General features: G+C 44.0%; 1 protein-coding gene across 1 annotated transcript; it reads right to left on the reverse strand.

The window, feature by feature from the left end:
* Positions 1-1,993: 1,993 nt before the first annotated feature.
* On the reverse strand, positions 1,994-8,893 carry pea15 (proliferation and apoptosis adaptor protein 15). The gene is made up of 3 exons (XM_072458853.1): positions 8,709-8,893; positions 8,391-8,546; positions 1,994-7,673 (listed from the first exon to the last, which is right to left on the reverse strand). The coding sequence occupies exons 1-3, from the start codon at positions 8,878-8,880 to the stop codon at positions 7,609-7,611; spliced, it is 393 nt and encodes a 130-aa protein (XP_072314954.1). The 5' UTR covers positions 8,881-8,893; the 3' UTR covers positions 1,994-7,608.
* Positions 8,894-18,090: the final 9,197 nt, after the last annotated feature.

Here is an 18,090-nt window from a genome sequence, read left to right on the forward strand (position 1 = left end):
TTGAGTGTTCAATGTTCTGTTGTTGTGTTGTTTTGTATTGAGTGTTCAATGTTCTGTTGTTGTGTTGTTTTGTATTGAGTGTTCAATGTTCTGTTGTTGTGTTGTTTTGTATTGAGTGTTCAATGTTCTGTTGTTGTGTTGTTTTGTATTGAGTGTTCAATGTTCTGTTGTTGTGTTGTTTTGTATTGAGTGTTCAATGTTCTGTTGTTGTGTTGTTTTGTATTGAGTGTTCAATGTTCTGTTGTTGTGTTGTTTTGTATTGAGTGTTCAATGTTCTGTTGTTGTGTTGTTTTGTATTGAGTGTTCAATGTTCTGTTGTTGTGTTGTTTTGTATTGAGTGTTCAATGTTCTGTTGTTGTGTTGTTTTGTATTGAGTGTTCAATGTTCTGTTGTTGTGTTGTTTTGTATTGAGTGTTCAATGTTCTGTTGTTGTGTTGTTTTGTATTGAGTGTTCAATGTTCTGTTGTTGTGTTGTTTTGTATTGAGTGTTCAATGTTCTGTTGTTGTGTTGTTTTGTATTGAGTGTTCAATGTTCTGTTGTTGTGTTGTTTTGTATTGAGTGTTCAATGTTCTGTTGTTGTGTTGTTTTGTATTGAGTGTTCAATGTTCTGTTGTTGTGTTGTTTTGTATTGAGTGTTCAATGTTCTGTTGTTGTGTTGTTTTGTATTGAGTGTTCAATGTTCTGTTGTTGTGTTGTTTTGTATTGAGTACAAAGAGGAAAATAAAATCAAGGAAAAACATATTTGCACAACATGCACTGACACAATAACATCTGAGACCCTGTCCATTTCTCTCCTGTAGACTCGACGTTTGCAGAAGCAGAACCAGAGGGAAGCGTTGCAGTTTGGAAAGAGACTTGTTGAAAACAAACTCTGGCAACAAGTGCAGCATCTGATGTAGTGATGAGATCCAGGTGTTTCAGACCCTGAGCTGTCTCCGTGTGTCCCCTTTGTTTCTTACCTGTTACGCCTTTTTTCTTAGTTGCTGACTTCAGTTCTTTCTCAACTCTTTGACCAGGTCCTTTTCCACTTTTCAACTCAGTGCATTATCCTTTGATGTTCCTCCTCTCTGCCGTCCAGTTCTTCTTCTGTTTCTCATCTAAGTTTCTCCAGAGCTTCTCGTGTCTCATTTCTCTTTCCCATGGTTCAAACTTACCTGACGTGTCGTCTCTTGGTCTCTGTTCAGTCTTTTTTACATCACATGAGTCAGGATTCTTAACTTTTTCATTCTTTTTCTTTTTCTCTCTGGACTTCCGAGACTTTCGTATGTGTCGTTGTCTCCTGAAGTGTTAAAAATAAACCGGAGAAAATGTAAATACGGCTTTTCCCATTTTCTGTTTGTCACGCTTTGATACTGACAAAAGGAGGACATATAATATTTAAATTGTTAATAGTACATATTAGCATTTTTTAATACAAACATCCAGGTTCAAGTTCAGCATTTGTGGGATTTTTTTAATTTATGAAAAACCCTCACAATAAAGTCAAGTCACTCTTGTTCTCAGGATATTAAAGGGCGTATTTCAGGTTTGTTTCAGGTGCTTGTTATGAATATAATTTATAGTTTTACACCAATCGAGCGGCGGTTTATGGAGAAAAGTTGAAAAGTCTGTTAAAATGATTACAGGAAGTGACATCACACCAGAGACGCTCATTTGATCCGAAGTTTATAAAGAATTTACACACAAGAAACAACTTTTTTGACCCTCTAAACATATAATTCAACCAAATAAAGGTGCTCTCATATATTGTTATGTATTTTTTTGACACAGTGGTTCCTGGGTGATTTCCTACCGTGATGTCATCGATTACAAACAGGAAGTAAAATTATAAACCTAAGAAATTAGCTATTCTGGGATAACATTTGTATAATTTTTTGCAACATTTCAAATCTATTTATCTTGACTGCATTATAGTTGAGTGAGTGGTCCGACCTGTCAGAGGCACTTTAAGACACAGCATTAAAATCATATTAAGTTGAAATAATCACACGGTTTTGGTTAGCAAATATATTTTAATATTTATGTTCATTTTAGCACAATGACAAAATGGCATAATTCAGTCTCGTGTAAATCATGACAAAAGGCCACACCTGTTTGAACAGCGTTAGATGCAAACACAGGGTTTGTTCTTGGCCCGTTTGAGACTAACAGCATAGAGCCAGGGGCGACGGCGGGGGTTCAAAACAAATACAATACACAGTGTCATGTCCTTCACACAAATCAACTTCCAAAACACACTTTACTCAACGTATCAAAGTAACAAGTTAGGTAAGCTCACAACGTACAGTTTACATGTGATTTGTAGCATGTTGTACTTCAAAACAACACGAAAAAAACAACAAAATAAAGTCTGTTGTTGAACTTAAATGTGTGTTATTCAGTTCAACTTCCCCTTCACTGACCACATTTCTGACTAAATACAAACTTGTCATAAAACCACCACGGTTCATGTCTGTTTTGAATTAAATGTGCGTACGCAACTATCTGCTTGTCTCCCCGGGGGATGTTTCATCGCTTTGCCTACAATGCTCCGCAGTACGGCATTAAACCCAACGCAGCAATCTCCATGGAGACGAGCAAGCTTTGCCACCAGACCAAGCCACAGGTCCGATCACAGGCACAGCTTTTCACCTTTTGTTTTTGTCTTTTTTTTTAGCAATAAACGCACTCGTCATCAAATAAATATGAAGATGTGTGTAAAGCCGTACGGTGGAACATTCCAGACTGAGCAGTAACACCCCCCTCCACCAGGAGAGTTACACAGTGCTCTCCCGTCAACCCGGCCACGGTCATTGTGTTGTAGCTTTACATTTGAATGTTTTAAATGGTTAGAAAATTAATTTAAACAAAAAAGCAACTGGTCGTTTGACACATTTTTACCAAAAATAAACACATTTCATTGTATCGTTTTCCAGCATTCCGTCAGTGCAAGTCCCACCTCTTTAAAAACCTCAAATACAATCATCTCCATTGCAAACCCTATCTCCGAAACCTACTAGCTACTTGCGCTACGCTAACCAGCACTTTTCATTCACCTTCTGCTTAAGAAATAAACTAGAAACAATAAATAACAAGTCACATGTTGTAAAATATGTGAATAATTATAGATGTTGTGTACATTTTATGATAAAACGTAAGGATACGAACTCAAACTAGTTGCGTTAAGCTAAGTATGCTAGTTTTGACAATAGCTTGTGTTCCTTGCATAGGCTAATTTAAAGGGCAAGTGATTACATCGATTTTTTGTTATTTTTTAAAAGTTTTTTAATTATCCACATATTTTATCATTACCGTGCATTCTGTGACTTAATGCTTGAATTGAATAGGTTACTCCAGAAATAAAACGGGCTAATTAATGAACATTAATGAAGGACTTTTGGCGCAATTTGTGTGTAACTCTTGAATTTCCGGCTTTCAGTCCAATACGCAAATGACAATATATTTAATGTCAGAAATATGAGTCTATTTTGTTCACTTTTGTCATGATTTTGAAACTTTTTTTTTTCTTCTTCTCCTTATTTTGTACAAACAATGACCACAACACATCTGAGCCAAAAACACAACAGAGAAACAGGTAAATAAGTAAATACAATGAAATGATCTTTTTTTGTTGTTCATCCAAAGCGTAAACAGCAAAATGTAACGATAACGGTAAAAACGCATACTAATACATGACAAAAGCAAACCTCTCCTCTATTAGTCTCCAAATAGTAAAACCAAACAGGAAAAACAATATATAGGCATTAAATAAATTAATTCAAAACAAACACAGGGGTAAATATTCAAAATACATATTTACAGCCTTGTATAATGAAAACTTTACGTGAGAAATTGACTATAGTTTGAAGATTGTTGACTTGACCGTTAGCAACACATGCTAATTTGAACAGAACCTACTTTTCTACTTTTCTTTATAGGTTATTATTGATAATATTAGAATATGTTTTTGCAGCAAGTTGTTATGTACTTTGTAAATGAAAAACCAAAATTTGACATCGTCTATGGCTGATATGTTGCGTCATCTCCATGGCTACACAGAAAATACACCATGTTTTTCACCAATCCGGAAACGGAAAGTAAACAAAACTAGATGTCAAGTAATATATTTAGCTTTTGAATAGATTTCAGTTGTAACCGACATCATACGTTAAATGTGCACGGCCGTCAACAGAAATGTGAACCCCGTCTATTCCCCTGCGCGGCCAATCCGTGGTTAAATTAGCCAAAACGAGATTCAAACCTTTAACACTGGCGATAGTTGGTCGTCCGAGAGTAACGTAGTACAGAAAAGTCAATGTTTGGCGTGGCACTTGTGTAATATAAGTCACGCAGCCGCAGGTCATAGCAGTGCATTCAAACCGCTTCACTGGGTTCTCCACCGATTTCAAATTCACAACCAAAAATATCCACCCAGAAACACCGCAACACTTTTAAATGGCCTTGTGTTCGGTTTAACTGCAGCTTTCCTCACGCAAACGCACGCAGAGTGTTTTTTCTATCATATGCTAAGCTAATATAACCTTTTCGCACCTTTAGCTTAACTACGCTTGTGCGCGCAGAAATCACTTATTTCTACACCCGCATTTGCAAGTCTACGGTTAGTATTGTTTTGTTTTGTTTATTCTTGTGAATGTAGACATTACCAACAAAAAGCGACGAACCCAGGTGTTAATATCGCTATTCTAAGCTAACAGTTAGCAGCCGCAGCTAGCATACGCGTATATTTACAGCCGTGAAATGATGAAAATCTTCATTATTTGACTTGGCTTGGTTAAAACATCTTTGATTGTTTTGTTTTTCCACGTGTATAATCTCAAATCCTTAATAAAACCCTGCAAGAGAGCACTGTAAGCTAAAGCTAAAGGTACGAAAAGGGTTTGCGGTGTGAAAGGGCACTGACAAGGCAGAACGCTAAAAAGTCTTAGTCCCACCCCATGATGTCATTGGGGACCTAAACCAAGACGCCTTTCAACTTTGAAACTAGTAAATTGTTGTTTAGTTTTAACTGCGACAACTTAAATGATCACAAATAATTAGGGAAAAATATACAACGTTAACACTTTGTGGTCTAGTTAAGCTTAGTATAAGCCAATGTTAAGCCAAAGTTCAAATGTTGGATATTTCAGGGTGTTTTTCTCTTATTGTAACTAATACCGCACATGGTCAAACGGGCGATTCTCATTCCGCCGCGTTCCAAAAAAAGAGTGACATTTGAGCACACGATCACTTGAGGAGGACAATCGGTCACGTTTTCCAGATCGACATAAATGCATAGAATACGAATCATCTCAACACTACAAGACACGTCGAGCAATAGAAAAGGAAAAAAGGGTGGCGAGGGTTTAAAGTCTCCGTCGTTGGCACTGGGGGTTTGGAAACTGAGGACGCGACACGACGAGGGTACGGTTCACGATACGTTCTCGTTTCAATCCTGCGGCTAGCAAATGAGCGTGGGAATAAAGAAACCTTTGTACACGGCAACGCTGAGGTCCTCGGCGACGTCTGGACCGGGCGGCTTGGAACAGCAAATAGTTTGAACGATCACAGTTTTAAAGACGGAACGTGTTTGGGGGCTGGAAGGCGCTATGGCTTCCGTCGCGGGAATACAGGCATACACAGTGTTAAAAAGAGTTAGCGGTTAGCGCGTTAGCAACAGTCTCGTGAGCTATGGGGACTGTGAAAGAGAGCGGCCCGTACGGTTTTGTAATCACGCAAATGATTTCTTTTATTATGGCGTTTAACCACTCTCTGGTCCGTACAACACAAAAGCTCAACATCGAAATGAGATGAAAAATATTCTGAAAATGCATCGCGAGTTTAGAGACACTTGAGTCATATTTAATCATTTTAAGTAGATTTTTTGATTGTTTGAAATCTACATAAACGGTTTCTTTCAATTAACTTGACATATTAAATGTAAAACTGTGACATCAGCCATTAACAGCCATTTAAAGAAGTTGAATCATTTTTTGGAGCTTTGAAGTAGATTTTACATTTTGTTGATCTAAAACGACTACCTCCTGCATTTATATAGTTGTTTTATTTCAATATAGAAAACAATGAATATTTATGAAGTATTTGGGTCACTGAAAAGCGCTATAAAAATAAAAGTTATTATTATTATTAAATGTCTATGTGACGTTTTTGAACCTCCTTTTACTTTTGAATAATCAAGACATTTCTACTAAATTAAACTAAATAAGTAGGATTATTACGCTTATTTCCAGAGTTCTTGGTCAGTAAAATTCACTCACTGCCCTAGCAGGTAATTTCACTTATTTCTAGGACAATTTTGCATGTTTTCCAGTTTTGAGAAGGTTTATATTTGCAGTGAGAGATCTTCTGAGCAGGACAATACGCGGTGACTCAAAACGTTAATGAATCACTGAAAACGCTGTTAAAAACTCAGGAATGTGGGTTGTACATAACGTGCCCCCGTAACGGTTTGACATTTCATTTGTGTGCGTGCATTTCTGGCTTAAATATTCGTTTCTTTGAGTAAAAGTACGACACAAAGAAGCGAGTGAAATGTCCGACTTGGGGCGATGCCAGAGTTTGACTAATACACTCAGATCAAAAGGTAAATAAAAAGAGAAAAGTTCTGCATTTTAACACATTTCCCAGTTAAATTACGCACAGAAATATAACTTTTTTTTGTAGATAAATACTTTCCTAAATAGATTTTTGTCTCTGAGATTTTTTTTTACATCACTTTCTCTCTCAGAGTCTGTAATTGTCTCTATCTTATACTTAATAAAGTGACTTGCTAGTGGTTTAATTTCACAGTAAATGTACTTTCTTAGATACATATTTACTTCATATACTTTTTCAGTTTGAATTGAGCACGTGCTGTCACAAGATACTGAATCGGAACAATACAAAAAACACGTAATTGACGACAAAACGGAAGAGAAGTTGAACATAAAAGATAAAAGATGCACAAAATTTTAATCCAAAACGTTAAAGTCGAATCGAGAGGTGTTTTATAACAGTCTTCTGCAAACGAGATTCGGTTAAGGCTTGATAAAACGTCAAACACATTTGCCAATCACGTAATGATGGCCAAAAAAAAAGTTGAATTTGTGGATTTTCTTTCGGATCGCAGTCTGTTTCCAGGAATGTTTTGAAGGATTTTTGTAACATTAAGGGTCATTTTAACGTAACACAAAGTCAGATATTACTAAAAAGTGACTACAAATAAGATCAACTTTATCGATGAATCTGTTATTATGTGTTCATTTTCAGTCTCCAAACTAAATATTCCAATTTTAGAAACATTTTAAATTTCTCTTTTTGTTTTAGACACTCAAAACGCACACATTCTTTCCCCCACGCGCTCGGCCGAAAACTCCAACTCGTTTAACCGTACTGAGCATCGCAGTCCTGTCTCGAAACCAAAGTGAAAGGATGACGTCGCGGTTGCTAGGATCCGATTGGCTGCGAGGCGCGGGGGGGCAGGGCCTGGGGGGGAGGTCGAGCTGGAAACGGGTGGCCGCTCTGGGGCCTGGCGTCGATCGGTCGCGTGATCGGTCGGAGGAGTGTACGAAGTGTAGAAATATCAAGGTGCAAAGATTTTTTTTGGGGGGAGGGAAAAAGGGGCGGAGGGCTCAGACTTTTTTAGGAGGCGGAGCCAGCTTGATGATCTCGTCTTCGGACGGCTGGCGGATGATGTCTGAAAATGAGAGATGAGGAAAACGGGGATTAGAAAAGTGGTTCTTTGACGGAAGGTTAGCGAGGTCAACGGACACAACTCTCGCTCATTGATTCGCTGATTAAAAGTGTGGCGTGGTGTTGGCAAACGTTCTTAAATTTGTAAGATCTCGCACAGAAAGTACTATTTAGGGCAGATTTAGCCGTCCAAAACTCCAGCTAACTCACTCCATGCGTTCTCCTTTCTGCAGTGGTCCACAGAAATCCTTAAAATCCTAAAAAGAATTGACTAAACTACCTTTGACTCATAGAGACAATGTATGGACTAAAGCCTCCTCCGCACGTGCAAACCCTTCGAGGAACCCTTTGAGGAACCTTTCAAGCAACCCTTCGAGGAACCTTTCAAGCAACTCTTCAAGGAACCTTTCGAGCTACCCTTCGAGGAACCTTTCGAGCAAACCTTTCGAGGAACCTATTAAGCAAACCTTTTGAGGAACCGTTCAAGGAACCCTTCGAGGAACCTTTCAAGCAAACCTTTCGAGGAGCCCTTCTAGGAACCTTTCGAGGAACCCTTTGAGGAACCCTTCTAGGAACCTTTCGAGGAACCCTTTGAGGAACCCTTCTAGGAACCTTTCGAGGAACCTTTTGAGCAACCTTTCGAGGAGCCCTTCGAGGAACCTTTCGAGGAACCCTTCGAGGAACCCTTCGAGGAACTGGGGCTTGAGCAAGCGGGTTTTACCTTTGTATTTCTTGGCGGAGGGGATGCGCGTGAGTTTGGTGTCGATCTCTTCGTCCTCGGAGATTTTCAGGACCGTGGTGCGATACTCGATGACCCTCGTGAGCAGGTCGGGCCGCCGCGAGATCTCGAAGATGTGCTCGATGTACGAGAGGTTGTCTGTGGAGCAAACGTGGGATCTTTTACAACTTTAGATACACTCGTGTGTGTGTGTGTGTGTGTGTCTCTGTGTGTGTGTCTGTGTGTGTGTGTCTCTGTGTGTGTGTCTCTGTGTGTGTGTGTGTGTCTCTGTGTGTGTCTCTGTGTTTGTGTGTGTCTGACCTTGTGCGAGCTTGTCGTTCTTCTCCAGGTAGCTGAACCACTCTTTGCAGGAGGTGATGTTGTTGCTCTGCTCCTCGGGGATGTCCTCTTTACACGCCGACTTCAGCTGCTCCAGGTCCTCGTTGGTGATGTTCTCGGACAGGTCGCTGAGCAGGGAGCTGTACTCCGCCATCGTCTGGACACAAGGGGGACACGAGACACGTCACGCGACACGACACGCAGCGTTCTGAGTGTGCGGTTTGTGCGACGGTTTTCTCTGCTGTTCACAAACTAAATAGGTTTCATCACATTAGACATAAAGAGGCTCTTTTCGGGAGAGGCCATTTTTATGATTAGTTCTTTTCACGACAGGCCCTGTTCAAAATAGGCCCATTTTAAAATAGGCCATTTCACAACAGGCCCCTTTCCACGATAGGCCCTTTTCACGCTCGGCCCTTTTCACGATAGGCCCGGCTCCTTCTCATCCCATTCATTCAATTCAAGTGCTCCATTTTGTTACACAAAAAAAAACACTGTTACAGAAGCAAAAAAAAAAAAAAAAAAGCTCCAGTAAAAGTAAAAAAAGCAAATAAAAAGTAACGTAAAAGTTTTGAAGTGGATTATGAGCGTGAGAACTGTAAAAAGTGAGTTTGATAAAGAATTATGCAGATTTTTGGTCAACAATCTCAATATTAATAAATGTCTTTGTGTTTTGTTTGCTCAAATGTCACAGTGAATGTACGAAAAACATTTAAACCGTATGAAAAGTACAGAAACCTGCTCTCAAACGTCGTTAAGCAAAAACCGTTAAACAGTGGTAGAATTATGCAGTCTCTGTGGCACAAACTGTTCCCTTAATCCGCTGTTCCTTTAATCCCCCCCCCCCCACAGCCTGCTGCATCTGGCAAAGCATGCTGGGAAACTGGCACGCGTCCCGTCGTCTCATCCCCGTTGTCGTGGCGGGGAAGAGGGAAAACCCAGACGGACCGCGACGGAGCTGCGCCTGACCTGGATACGACGGGCCGCAGTGACGGGGCACGGCCACCAGGGGGAGGCCACTGTCAGTTCAGCGGCTTTGGGTTTGGCCTGTTTTTGGAGATCGGAGTGGGCGGGGAAGAGAGCGGAGGGGGCGGGGAAGAGAGCGGAGGGGGCGGGGAAGAGATCGGAGGGGGCGGGGAAGAGATCAGAGGGGGCGGGGAAGAGATCGGAGGGGGCGGGGAAGAGATCGGAGGGGGCGGGGAAGAGATCGGAGGGGGCGGGGAAGAGATCGGAGTGGGCGGGGAAGAGAGCGGAGGGGGCGGGGAAGAGATCGGAGGGGGCGGGGAAGAGATCAGAGGGGGCGGGGAAGAGATCGGAGGGGGCGGGGAAGAGATCGGAGGGGGCGGGGAAGAGATCGGAGGGGGCGGGGAAGAGAGCGGAGGGGGCGGGGAAGAGATCGGAGTGGGCGGGGAAGAGATCGGAGTGGGCGGGGAAGAGATCGGAGTGGGCGGGGAAGAGAGCGGAGGGGGCGGGGAAGAGATCGGAGGGGGCGGGGAAGAGATCAAGGGGGCGGGGAAGAGATCGGAGTGGGCGGGGAAGAGAGCGGAGGGGGCGGGGAAGAGATCGGAGGGGGCGGGGAAGAGATCAAGGGGGCGGGGAAGAGATCGGAGTGGGCGGGGAAGAGATCAGAGGGGGCGGGGAAGAGATCGGAGTGGGCGGGGAAGAGATCGGAGTGGGCGGGGAAGAGATCGGAGGGGGCGGGGAAGAGATCGGAGTGGGCGGGGAAGAGATCGGAGGGGGCGGGGAAGAGATCGGAGTGGGCGGGGAAGAGATCGGAGTGGGCGGGGAAGAGATCGGAGTGGGCGGGGAAGAGATCGGAGGGGGCGGGGAAGAGATCAAGGGGGCGGGGAAGAGATCGGAGTGGGCGGGGAAGAGATCAGAGGGGGCGGGGAAGAGATCGGAGTGGGCGGGGAAGAGATCGGAGTGGGCGGGGAAGAGATCGGAGTGGGCGGGGAAGAGATCGGAGGGGGCGGGGAAGAGATCGGAGTGGGCGGGGAAGAGAGCGGATGGGGCGGGGAAGAGATCGGAGGGGGCGGGGAAGAGATCGGAGTGGGCGGGGAAGAGATCGGAGGGGGCGGGGAAGAGATCGGAGGGGGCGGGGAAGAGATCGGAGTGGGCGGGGCATGTGTAACTTGGTGATGCAGAAGTGTGACGTCTATGACTGTTCAGTTTGCTCATTTTATAGTCCAAAATGTAGGTTTGTCGTCAAAAACAATGACATAAAGTGTTAAATAATGTTCGATCCGACACTAAGTGATTCTAGGATAAATAAATACCTCTATTATTGTACAAAAATGCACTGAAACTAACCTAAAATATTATTAACGATGTAGTTTGGATAAGTTTATATGAAATAAATGTATATTTAGCTCAAATTGACAGAAAAACTTTTCTTTTTTGATGATTCACAGATGAAAATCACATTGAACAGAAAATAGTTTTTACCCAAAAAAAACATATTTTCAGGAAAAATGTACAAACATTTTTAATTTTTATATATTTTTAATTTATTTATTTTTTTCAATACCTATTACAGATCAAATCAGAAGTGTATTTACATATTCATATTCTGACTTGACTTAATTAATATACTGTATATTTACTGAGTAATATTTCTTTCAGAAACATTTCACTCTTTGTTTTGAAGTTTTCATAAAGTCGTCATTTTGCGTCACGATGTCAAAAAAGAAACTGACAGATTATTTTTTTTCGTCGCGACTCGCGCGTTTCCACAAACCGAAGATCTGCAACATCCGAACCATCGTCTTATTGATCCAGATGTTCAGATTTGATGTTTCTGTATTAAAAATCTGTCTGTTTATATTGTATTGTGATTTTAACCTGTTTTTATGATTGTAAGAACTTTGCCCGACAAATACATTTTGATCGATTGATTAGAAGCAGAGACAAACTTTTGTGGACATTTCCATCTGCTCTTCCTCGTCCACACGCCCTCTGCCCTGGCCGCGCCCTCTGCACCGGACACGCCCTCTGCACCGGACACGCCCTCTGCACCGGACACGCCCTCTGCCCTGGACATGCCCTCTGCACCGGACACGCCCTCTGCACCGGACACGCCCTCTGCACCGGACACGCCCTCTGCCCTGGCCGCGCCCTCTGCACCGGACACGCCCTCTGCACCGGACACGCCCTCTGCCCTGGCCACGCCCTCTGCACCGGACACGCCCTCTGCACCGGACACGCCCTCTGCCCTGGCCGCGCCCTCTGCACCGGACACGCCCTCTGCACCGGACACGCCCTCTGCCCTGAACATGCCCTCTGCACCGGACACGCCCTCTGCACCGGACACGCCCTCTGCCCTGGCCGCGCCCTCTGCACCGGACACGCCCTCTGCACCGGACACGCCCTCTGCCCTGGCCACGCCCTCTGCACCGGACACGCCCTCTGCACCGGACACGCCCTCTCCCCCGGACACGCCCTCTCCCCCGGACACGCCCTCTCCCCGGACACGCCCTCTGCACCGGACACGCCCTCTGCACCGGACATGCCCTCTGCACCGGACACGCCCTCAGCCCTGGACACGCCCTCTGCCCTGGACACGCCCTCTGCCCTGGACACGCCCTCTGCACCGGACACGCCCTCTGCACCGGACACGCCCTTTGCACCGGACACGCCCTCTGCACCGGACACGCCCTCTGCACCGGACACGCCCTCTGCCCTGGCCGCGCCTCTGCACCGGACACGCCCTCAAAGCTTTTAAGAACATGGACTTTGTGTCTGATCCTTAAATGTAACACCCAGACAGTTGGAAATGAGGCTCCTTAAAACTGTCTACAAGTGGGCTAACGTTTGTTAGCATAGCCGCGCACTAATGCGTAAACTAGCATTAGCTGCTAATGACCTGAAACAAACAGCTCCGCCTCAGTCTGGAGTGACCTCTGTAAGTCCACTGGTCCCTCCTGACCTCAGTCACACATTTCTGGACAAACGGGGTCTTTTGGGGGCGTGACAGACGAGAAAGAATCCTTTGTTTTCAGACTTTTATTTGGCTCCGCCCACAGTGAACATGCAGCTTTCGTCCACTCGATGGCAGTAGAAACGAGTGAGTCACATCACTTCAGACCCATGAATAAGAAGACTTTTGATCTGATACAGACGTCAAATTTACCCTCAATTTGAATATTTCAATATCGGTTTCTCCTGCTGCGAACGCTCTACGGCCGTGTGTGTGTGTGTGTGTGTGTGTGTGTGTGTGTGTGTCTGTGAGTGTGTGTGTGTGTGTGTGTGTGTGTTAGTGTGTGTGTGTGTGTGTGTGTGTCTGTGAGTGTGTGTGTGTGTGTGTGTGTGTGTTAGTGTGTGTGTGTGTGTGTCTGTGAGTGTGTGTGTGTGTGTGTTAGTGTGTGTGTGTCTGTGAGTGTGTGTGTGTGTGTCTGTGAGTGTGTGTGTGTGTGTGTCTGTGAGTGTGTGTGTGTGTGTGTGTGTTAGTGTGTGTGTGTGTGTGTGTGTGAGTGTGTGTTAGTGTGTGTGTGTTAGTGTGTGTGTGTGTGTTAGTGTGTGTGTGTGTGTTTGTGTGTGTTGTTTGTTTGTGTGTGTGTGTGTTTGTGTGTGTGTGTGTGTTAGTGTGTGTGTGTTAGTGTGTGTGTGTGTGTGTTAGTGTGTGTGTGTGTGTGTGTTAGTGTATGTGTGTTTGTGTGCGTCTGTGTGTGCATTTGTGTGCGTCTGTGTGTGTGTGTGTGCGTTTGTGTGTTTTTGTGTGCGTCTGTGTGTGTTTGTGTGCGTCTGTGTGTGTTTTTGTGTGCGTCTGTTTGTATGTGTGTTTGTTTGTATGCGTCTGTGTGTGTGCGTCAGTGTGTGTGTGTGTGTTTGTGTGCGTCAGTGTGTGTTTGTGTGTGTGTATGCGTTTGTGTGTGTCTGTGTGTGCGTCTGTGTGCGTCTGTGTATGTGCATCTGTGTGTGTGTGTGCGTTTGTGTGTGTTTGATGAATGCTACAGCTTCTATAGAGAAAGAATGTGCGTCGCGCTCTCTTTTCACCACAATGGAACCTCCGCGGCTTTTGTTTCATTTTTAGACAAACGCAATAGAAAAACACACACACACACACACACACAGACACACACACATACACACACACACACACTGCATTTCGAGTGAGCGTCCAAAACACTTCACTCCGACACTTCACAAATCACAAAATCCAAAAGACAATCAACGCCGCGAAAAAGCTGCGCGCGGGATCAACTTTTGGTCTCTAGATCTAGGTCCTGGTCCAGGTCCAGGTCCAGGTCCAGGTCCAGGTCCAGGTCCAGGTCCAGGTCCAGGTCCTGGTCCTGGTCCTGGACCTTTCGTATCTTGTACTTTGGGAGTTTTAGGCCTGAATTGTCACATGCACATCCGGGTTTATATTTAGCCTGAGAGTGTGAAACCCCCCACTCGCCCCTCGCTCGCCCCTCGCTCGCCCCTCATCTCTGTCTCTCTGTGTGTCTTGGGGGTCCGAGGGGTCCGAGGGTGACAGTGCGAGTTTCACACAGAGCGCTCATTCTCACACACAGAATGGTCTTTGTCTGAAGGAGGGAGAGGGAGGGAGAGGAAGAGGAAGGAGAGAGAGAAGGGACGATATAGAGGGAGGAAGGGAAAGAGAGAGAGAGAGTTGAATCTGGGCACCAGAGAAATGACATCACAATGATGATCACAATTGACTTTTCCTTATATTTCGATTGATCACAATTTTCGACTTTATTTCCTGTTTTCTCCTTCAAAACAAAATAAAACGTTTTCAGAATTGAACTTCCTGAAATAGAAAAACTCATAATGATTTATTGAAACGACTGAATCTCATTCTTTATTTGAGCCACTGCACTTGAGTTCTGAGTTTGCAGCTGCGTGTACTTTACTCAAGTACATTTTCCTGCGGATACTTTGTACTTTTACACATTTGTTCTGGTACACATTCCTGCATGACACTGTGAGGAAAGGTTTTGAGCAAACGAGAACTCACACCGTGGATCAAAACCAGCTCAATTATAACAAAATGTAAAACTTAATCACTTCTAAACAGTTGTGTATTTTTAATCAGGTACTTCTGTGTTTTTAAGTGCACTTTTACTAGTTTCACCGCTAAATTCATTCGTTTGGTTTATTATTTGGCTGAACGGAGCCGAGCGTTACCATGGAGACGAATCCAAACCTTCTCACGGTGTTGCTTCGGTTTAATTAACGCCGCTTGATTAAACTTAAACGTTTAAAAAGTAAACGTCGTGGTCTTTTTGTTGAAAAACCGCCACGACTTCTGCCACAAACGTCCAGAGCGCCGGGAGCCCAAACGTGTACCGTCCCTCCGTCCGAGGCGTTTCCATGGACACCGGCCTTCGGAAGCTGTTGCCACGGAGACGGTCCACTTGCAGACCCCCCCCCCCCCTCTTGTCCAGAGAAACAATGCGAGACGCTCCGAGCACGGCTAAAGCTGTAGAGCGGTTAAAGATGCGCCGTGGAGCTTTTTGACGCCGCCCACTGCTTTGCCTGAAATGTTCCGCAGTGTAAAGTTATCTACATACCTTATTTTCCGGAGTATAAGTCGCACCAGCCCAAAAAGAAAAAAACATATAACATAACAAGTTTACCAAAGCATCAGTTTTAGCCCAAATCACTAAATCCATTGAATTCTTCTTCCTCTGTGTCACTTCTAAACAACTCCACAAACTCCAGAGGAAGAGGAAGTGCAGATTCTTCTTCTGCGTCGCTTAGAGCCTAGAGCGCCCTCTTGTGGTTGTGTGAAAATAACGACTAATATCACATATAAGTCGCTCTGGAGTATAAATATAAGTATAAGTCGCACCAGCCAAAAAATGCATAATGGAGAAGAAAAAAACATATGAGTCTCACTAAAGTATAAGTCACATGTACGTATGCTAACGCTAACACCACTTGTTTCGACTTTGTTCGGCTGGATTATTGAGTGTTTTTTGTCGTGTCGTCGTGATGTGCCCTGGCTCCGAGCCCCCCCGGCCCCCCCGCGCCCCCCGCGCCCCCCGGCCACCGTGCGCGTTTATACAAAGGAGGAACTCATGAAACTGCGGAGAACCATCATCTTACCCGGAGATGGTCACGTTATCCCGGCGGACATCCTAGTTTTCCCCTCCATCCCTTTTTGGGAAATGGGAGGTTTTGTCTTCAGGAGTTTTTGTTTATAAGAGTTCTTCTATTAAGAGTGTTTTTTAAACTTCCTATAATCTGTCATATGTCCTTTTCCTCTGTATCTACTGCGTTGCAACAATGAAATTTCCCCATTTGTGGACAATAAAGCAAATATCTTATCTTATCATTGAAAGAACAAATATTACGCATTGTTTGTCTTGTTATCAGCCCTTGAGTGCCTTTTGTTTTGCGTGGTCTTTGTATCTCGGCCGTTTCCCACAGTACTGACTGAGTTTTCACGCAACCTACTGGCCACAGAGGGAATTATACAAGTCAAAAATGAAGAAAAAAAAACTGGAAAGATGAAGATGCCGGGCAGCCACAGTTGTCCTGATCGCGATGACACGGGAGAACGTCTCAGAACGAGTCCGGAGATGATTTGGGTTAAAAACGTCACAGATAATTGTACTTCCTGGTTGGACACAAGCACAAATATGACACAGAGGTGATTCCACAGCTGTTACCATAGCAACCAGACTGTAAACAAGAGCCAAACTCCACATAAATGACACAACAGTTCTGATCTGACAAACAATAAGACCATAAAACACCTTTATTTAGTCCAACCATGGTTTAAACTGTCTCTGTGTCGCACACTGATGACATCACAGAGGGATTCAGCTCCACTCCCTGTCATTTTAAACTCTTATTTTTCACAAACTGCAACTTAACGGACGTAAAACTGTGATAAATGTTCACCACAGGTTCTTTAACACCAAACTGAGTCAGAATTATAAAAACCTTCTCGTGGACTTTAATCTTGATGAAAAATCTAACCACGAAACGTCTTTTTTGTCTTTTCAAAATTGCAGTTTAGCCGGGATCGCGTCGTAGGAGCGTCAATGAGGAAGAAGATCGCAAACAAGGCTGCAAAGAGAGCAAACTGGCACTGGAATCTAAATAAACGGAGTGTTTTTGCGGCTCGGAGGGGAGAGGACTTTCCAACCAGGATTCATCAAACTGTGAACGAAGCTCGATGCGACTCCAGCCGAGTTTTTGACAACGAACAGAGTGAGAACACGGTTAAAAGACTATTGAAAAAAACAGCCATTCATCTGCTCTGTCATGAAGATGAATGGCACAAACTGTTTTACATCATACACATTCCAGGCAGAACAATGATTTCGCAAAAGGAGACGAGTGAATGGATCGCAACGTTAACCGCAACAGAGAAGAAACGTCCCTTTATACCCTCGTTGGAGCGATTACAGTCGTGCACTTTCTGCTCCGCTCGCGCCGGGATCAAAAGGGAAACTAGTCCGGGTCAGCGCCGCGACGCTAAAGGTTTATTTTTTTAAATCCTCGACATTATCCCGCGCGCCGATCGTGTCTCATCTGCGCCGTGCGGTCGTGCGAGCGGCGGCACGAGCATCCGCCATGTTCGGGCTCCAGTCTGAAAGTGTCACGACTCCAGGAAGTGTAAAGACGTATTAGGCAGCGCAAAATAATAACCGTAACCCGACCGAGCCGTCAAAATTATAGCCGACTGAAAAAAAAAAAATCAGCATTTTGTCAAAATTATGCCAAATTCTTTTACTTTTCTTATATTTTGCCGACTCACCGACCGTTTTTTTCCAAAAAGCGCCATGTTGAATAATGTATCACTGGAACTCGCTAAAAATATTATGAAGCCGAAAAAGAAATGAAAATGAAGCTTAACACAAGCGGAAAACGTTCAAGTCATTGTCTGTTGAAGCCTTGTGGATGTTTTTTTTACCTTCAAAGTTTAATTCCAAATGATTTCCTGTACAAAGCAGCCGATTTTCATTTAAAGGACACGTACCATATTTTCTGGACTATAAGTCGCACCTTTTTTCATAGTTTTGGCCCGGGGTGAGACTTATACGTGATATTATTCGTTATTTTCACACTGGCAACCACAAGAGGGCGCTCTAGGCTCTAAGCGTGACGCAGAAGAAGAATCTGCACTTCCTCTTCCGCCGGAGTTTGTGGAGATGTTTAGAAGTGACATGACGAGACACGCTAGCTTCGGTTTATTTCCCCGCGGCGGTGATTCCCTGCCAGTAGTCGGAGCGCTAATGCCAAATCTTGACGCCTGAAAGTAACGTGTGGTTTTCAGTACATTGTTTTAAGTTCTGAAACGTGAGATGGCAGAGAAAAGGTTCTAAAGAGCATGTTTAATGACTAATGACCAATAACGACACAAGAAATGCATAATAAGTGTCCTTTAAAGTGTGTCAACTTAAAGGGC

Source organism: Eucyclogobius newberryi, unplaced genomic scaffold (genome assembly GCF_026437365.1).
Source record: "Eucyclogobius newberryi isolate DKJ021-1_F unplaced genomic scaffold, fEucNew1.0.hap1 SCAF_22, whole genome shotgun sequence".
Taxonomy (NCBI): Eukaryota; Metazoa; Chordata; class Actinopteri; order Gobiiformes; family Gobiidae; genus Eucyclogobius; species Eucyclogobius newberryi.

What these genes read in the sequence shown, in the direction of transcription:
- pea15 (XM_072458853.1), bottom strand. Translation starts at nt 8,880, where the DNA reads ATGGCGGAGTACAGCTCCCTGCTCAGCGACCTGTCCGAGAACATCACC. An exon ending in GAACGACAAGCTCGCACAAG is followed by an intron (nt 8,547 to 8,708) that starts GTCAGACACACA and finishes TTTGCTCCACAG; the next exon opens with ACAACCTCTCGTACATCGAG. An exon ending in CTCCGCCAAGAAATACAAAG is followed by an intron (nt 7,674 to 8,390) that starts GTAAAACCCGCT and finishes TCTCATTTTCAG; the next exon opens with ACATCATCCGCCAGCCGTCC.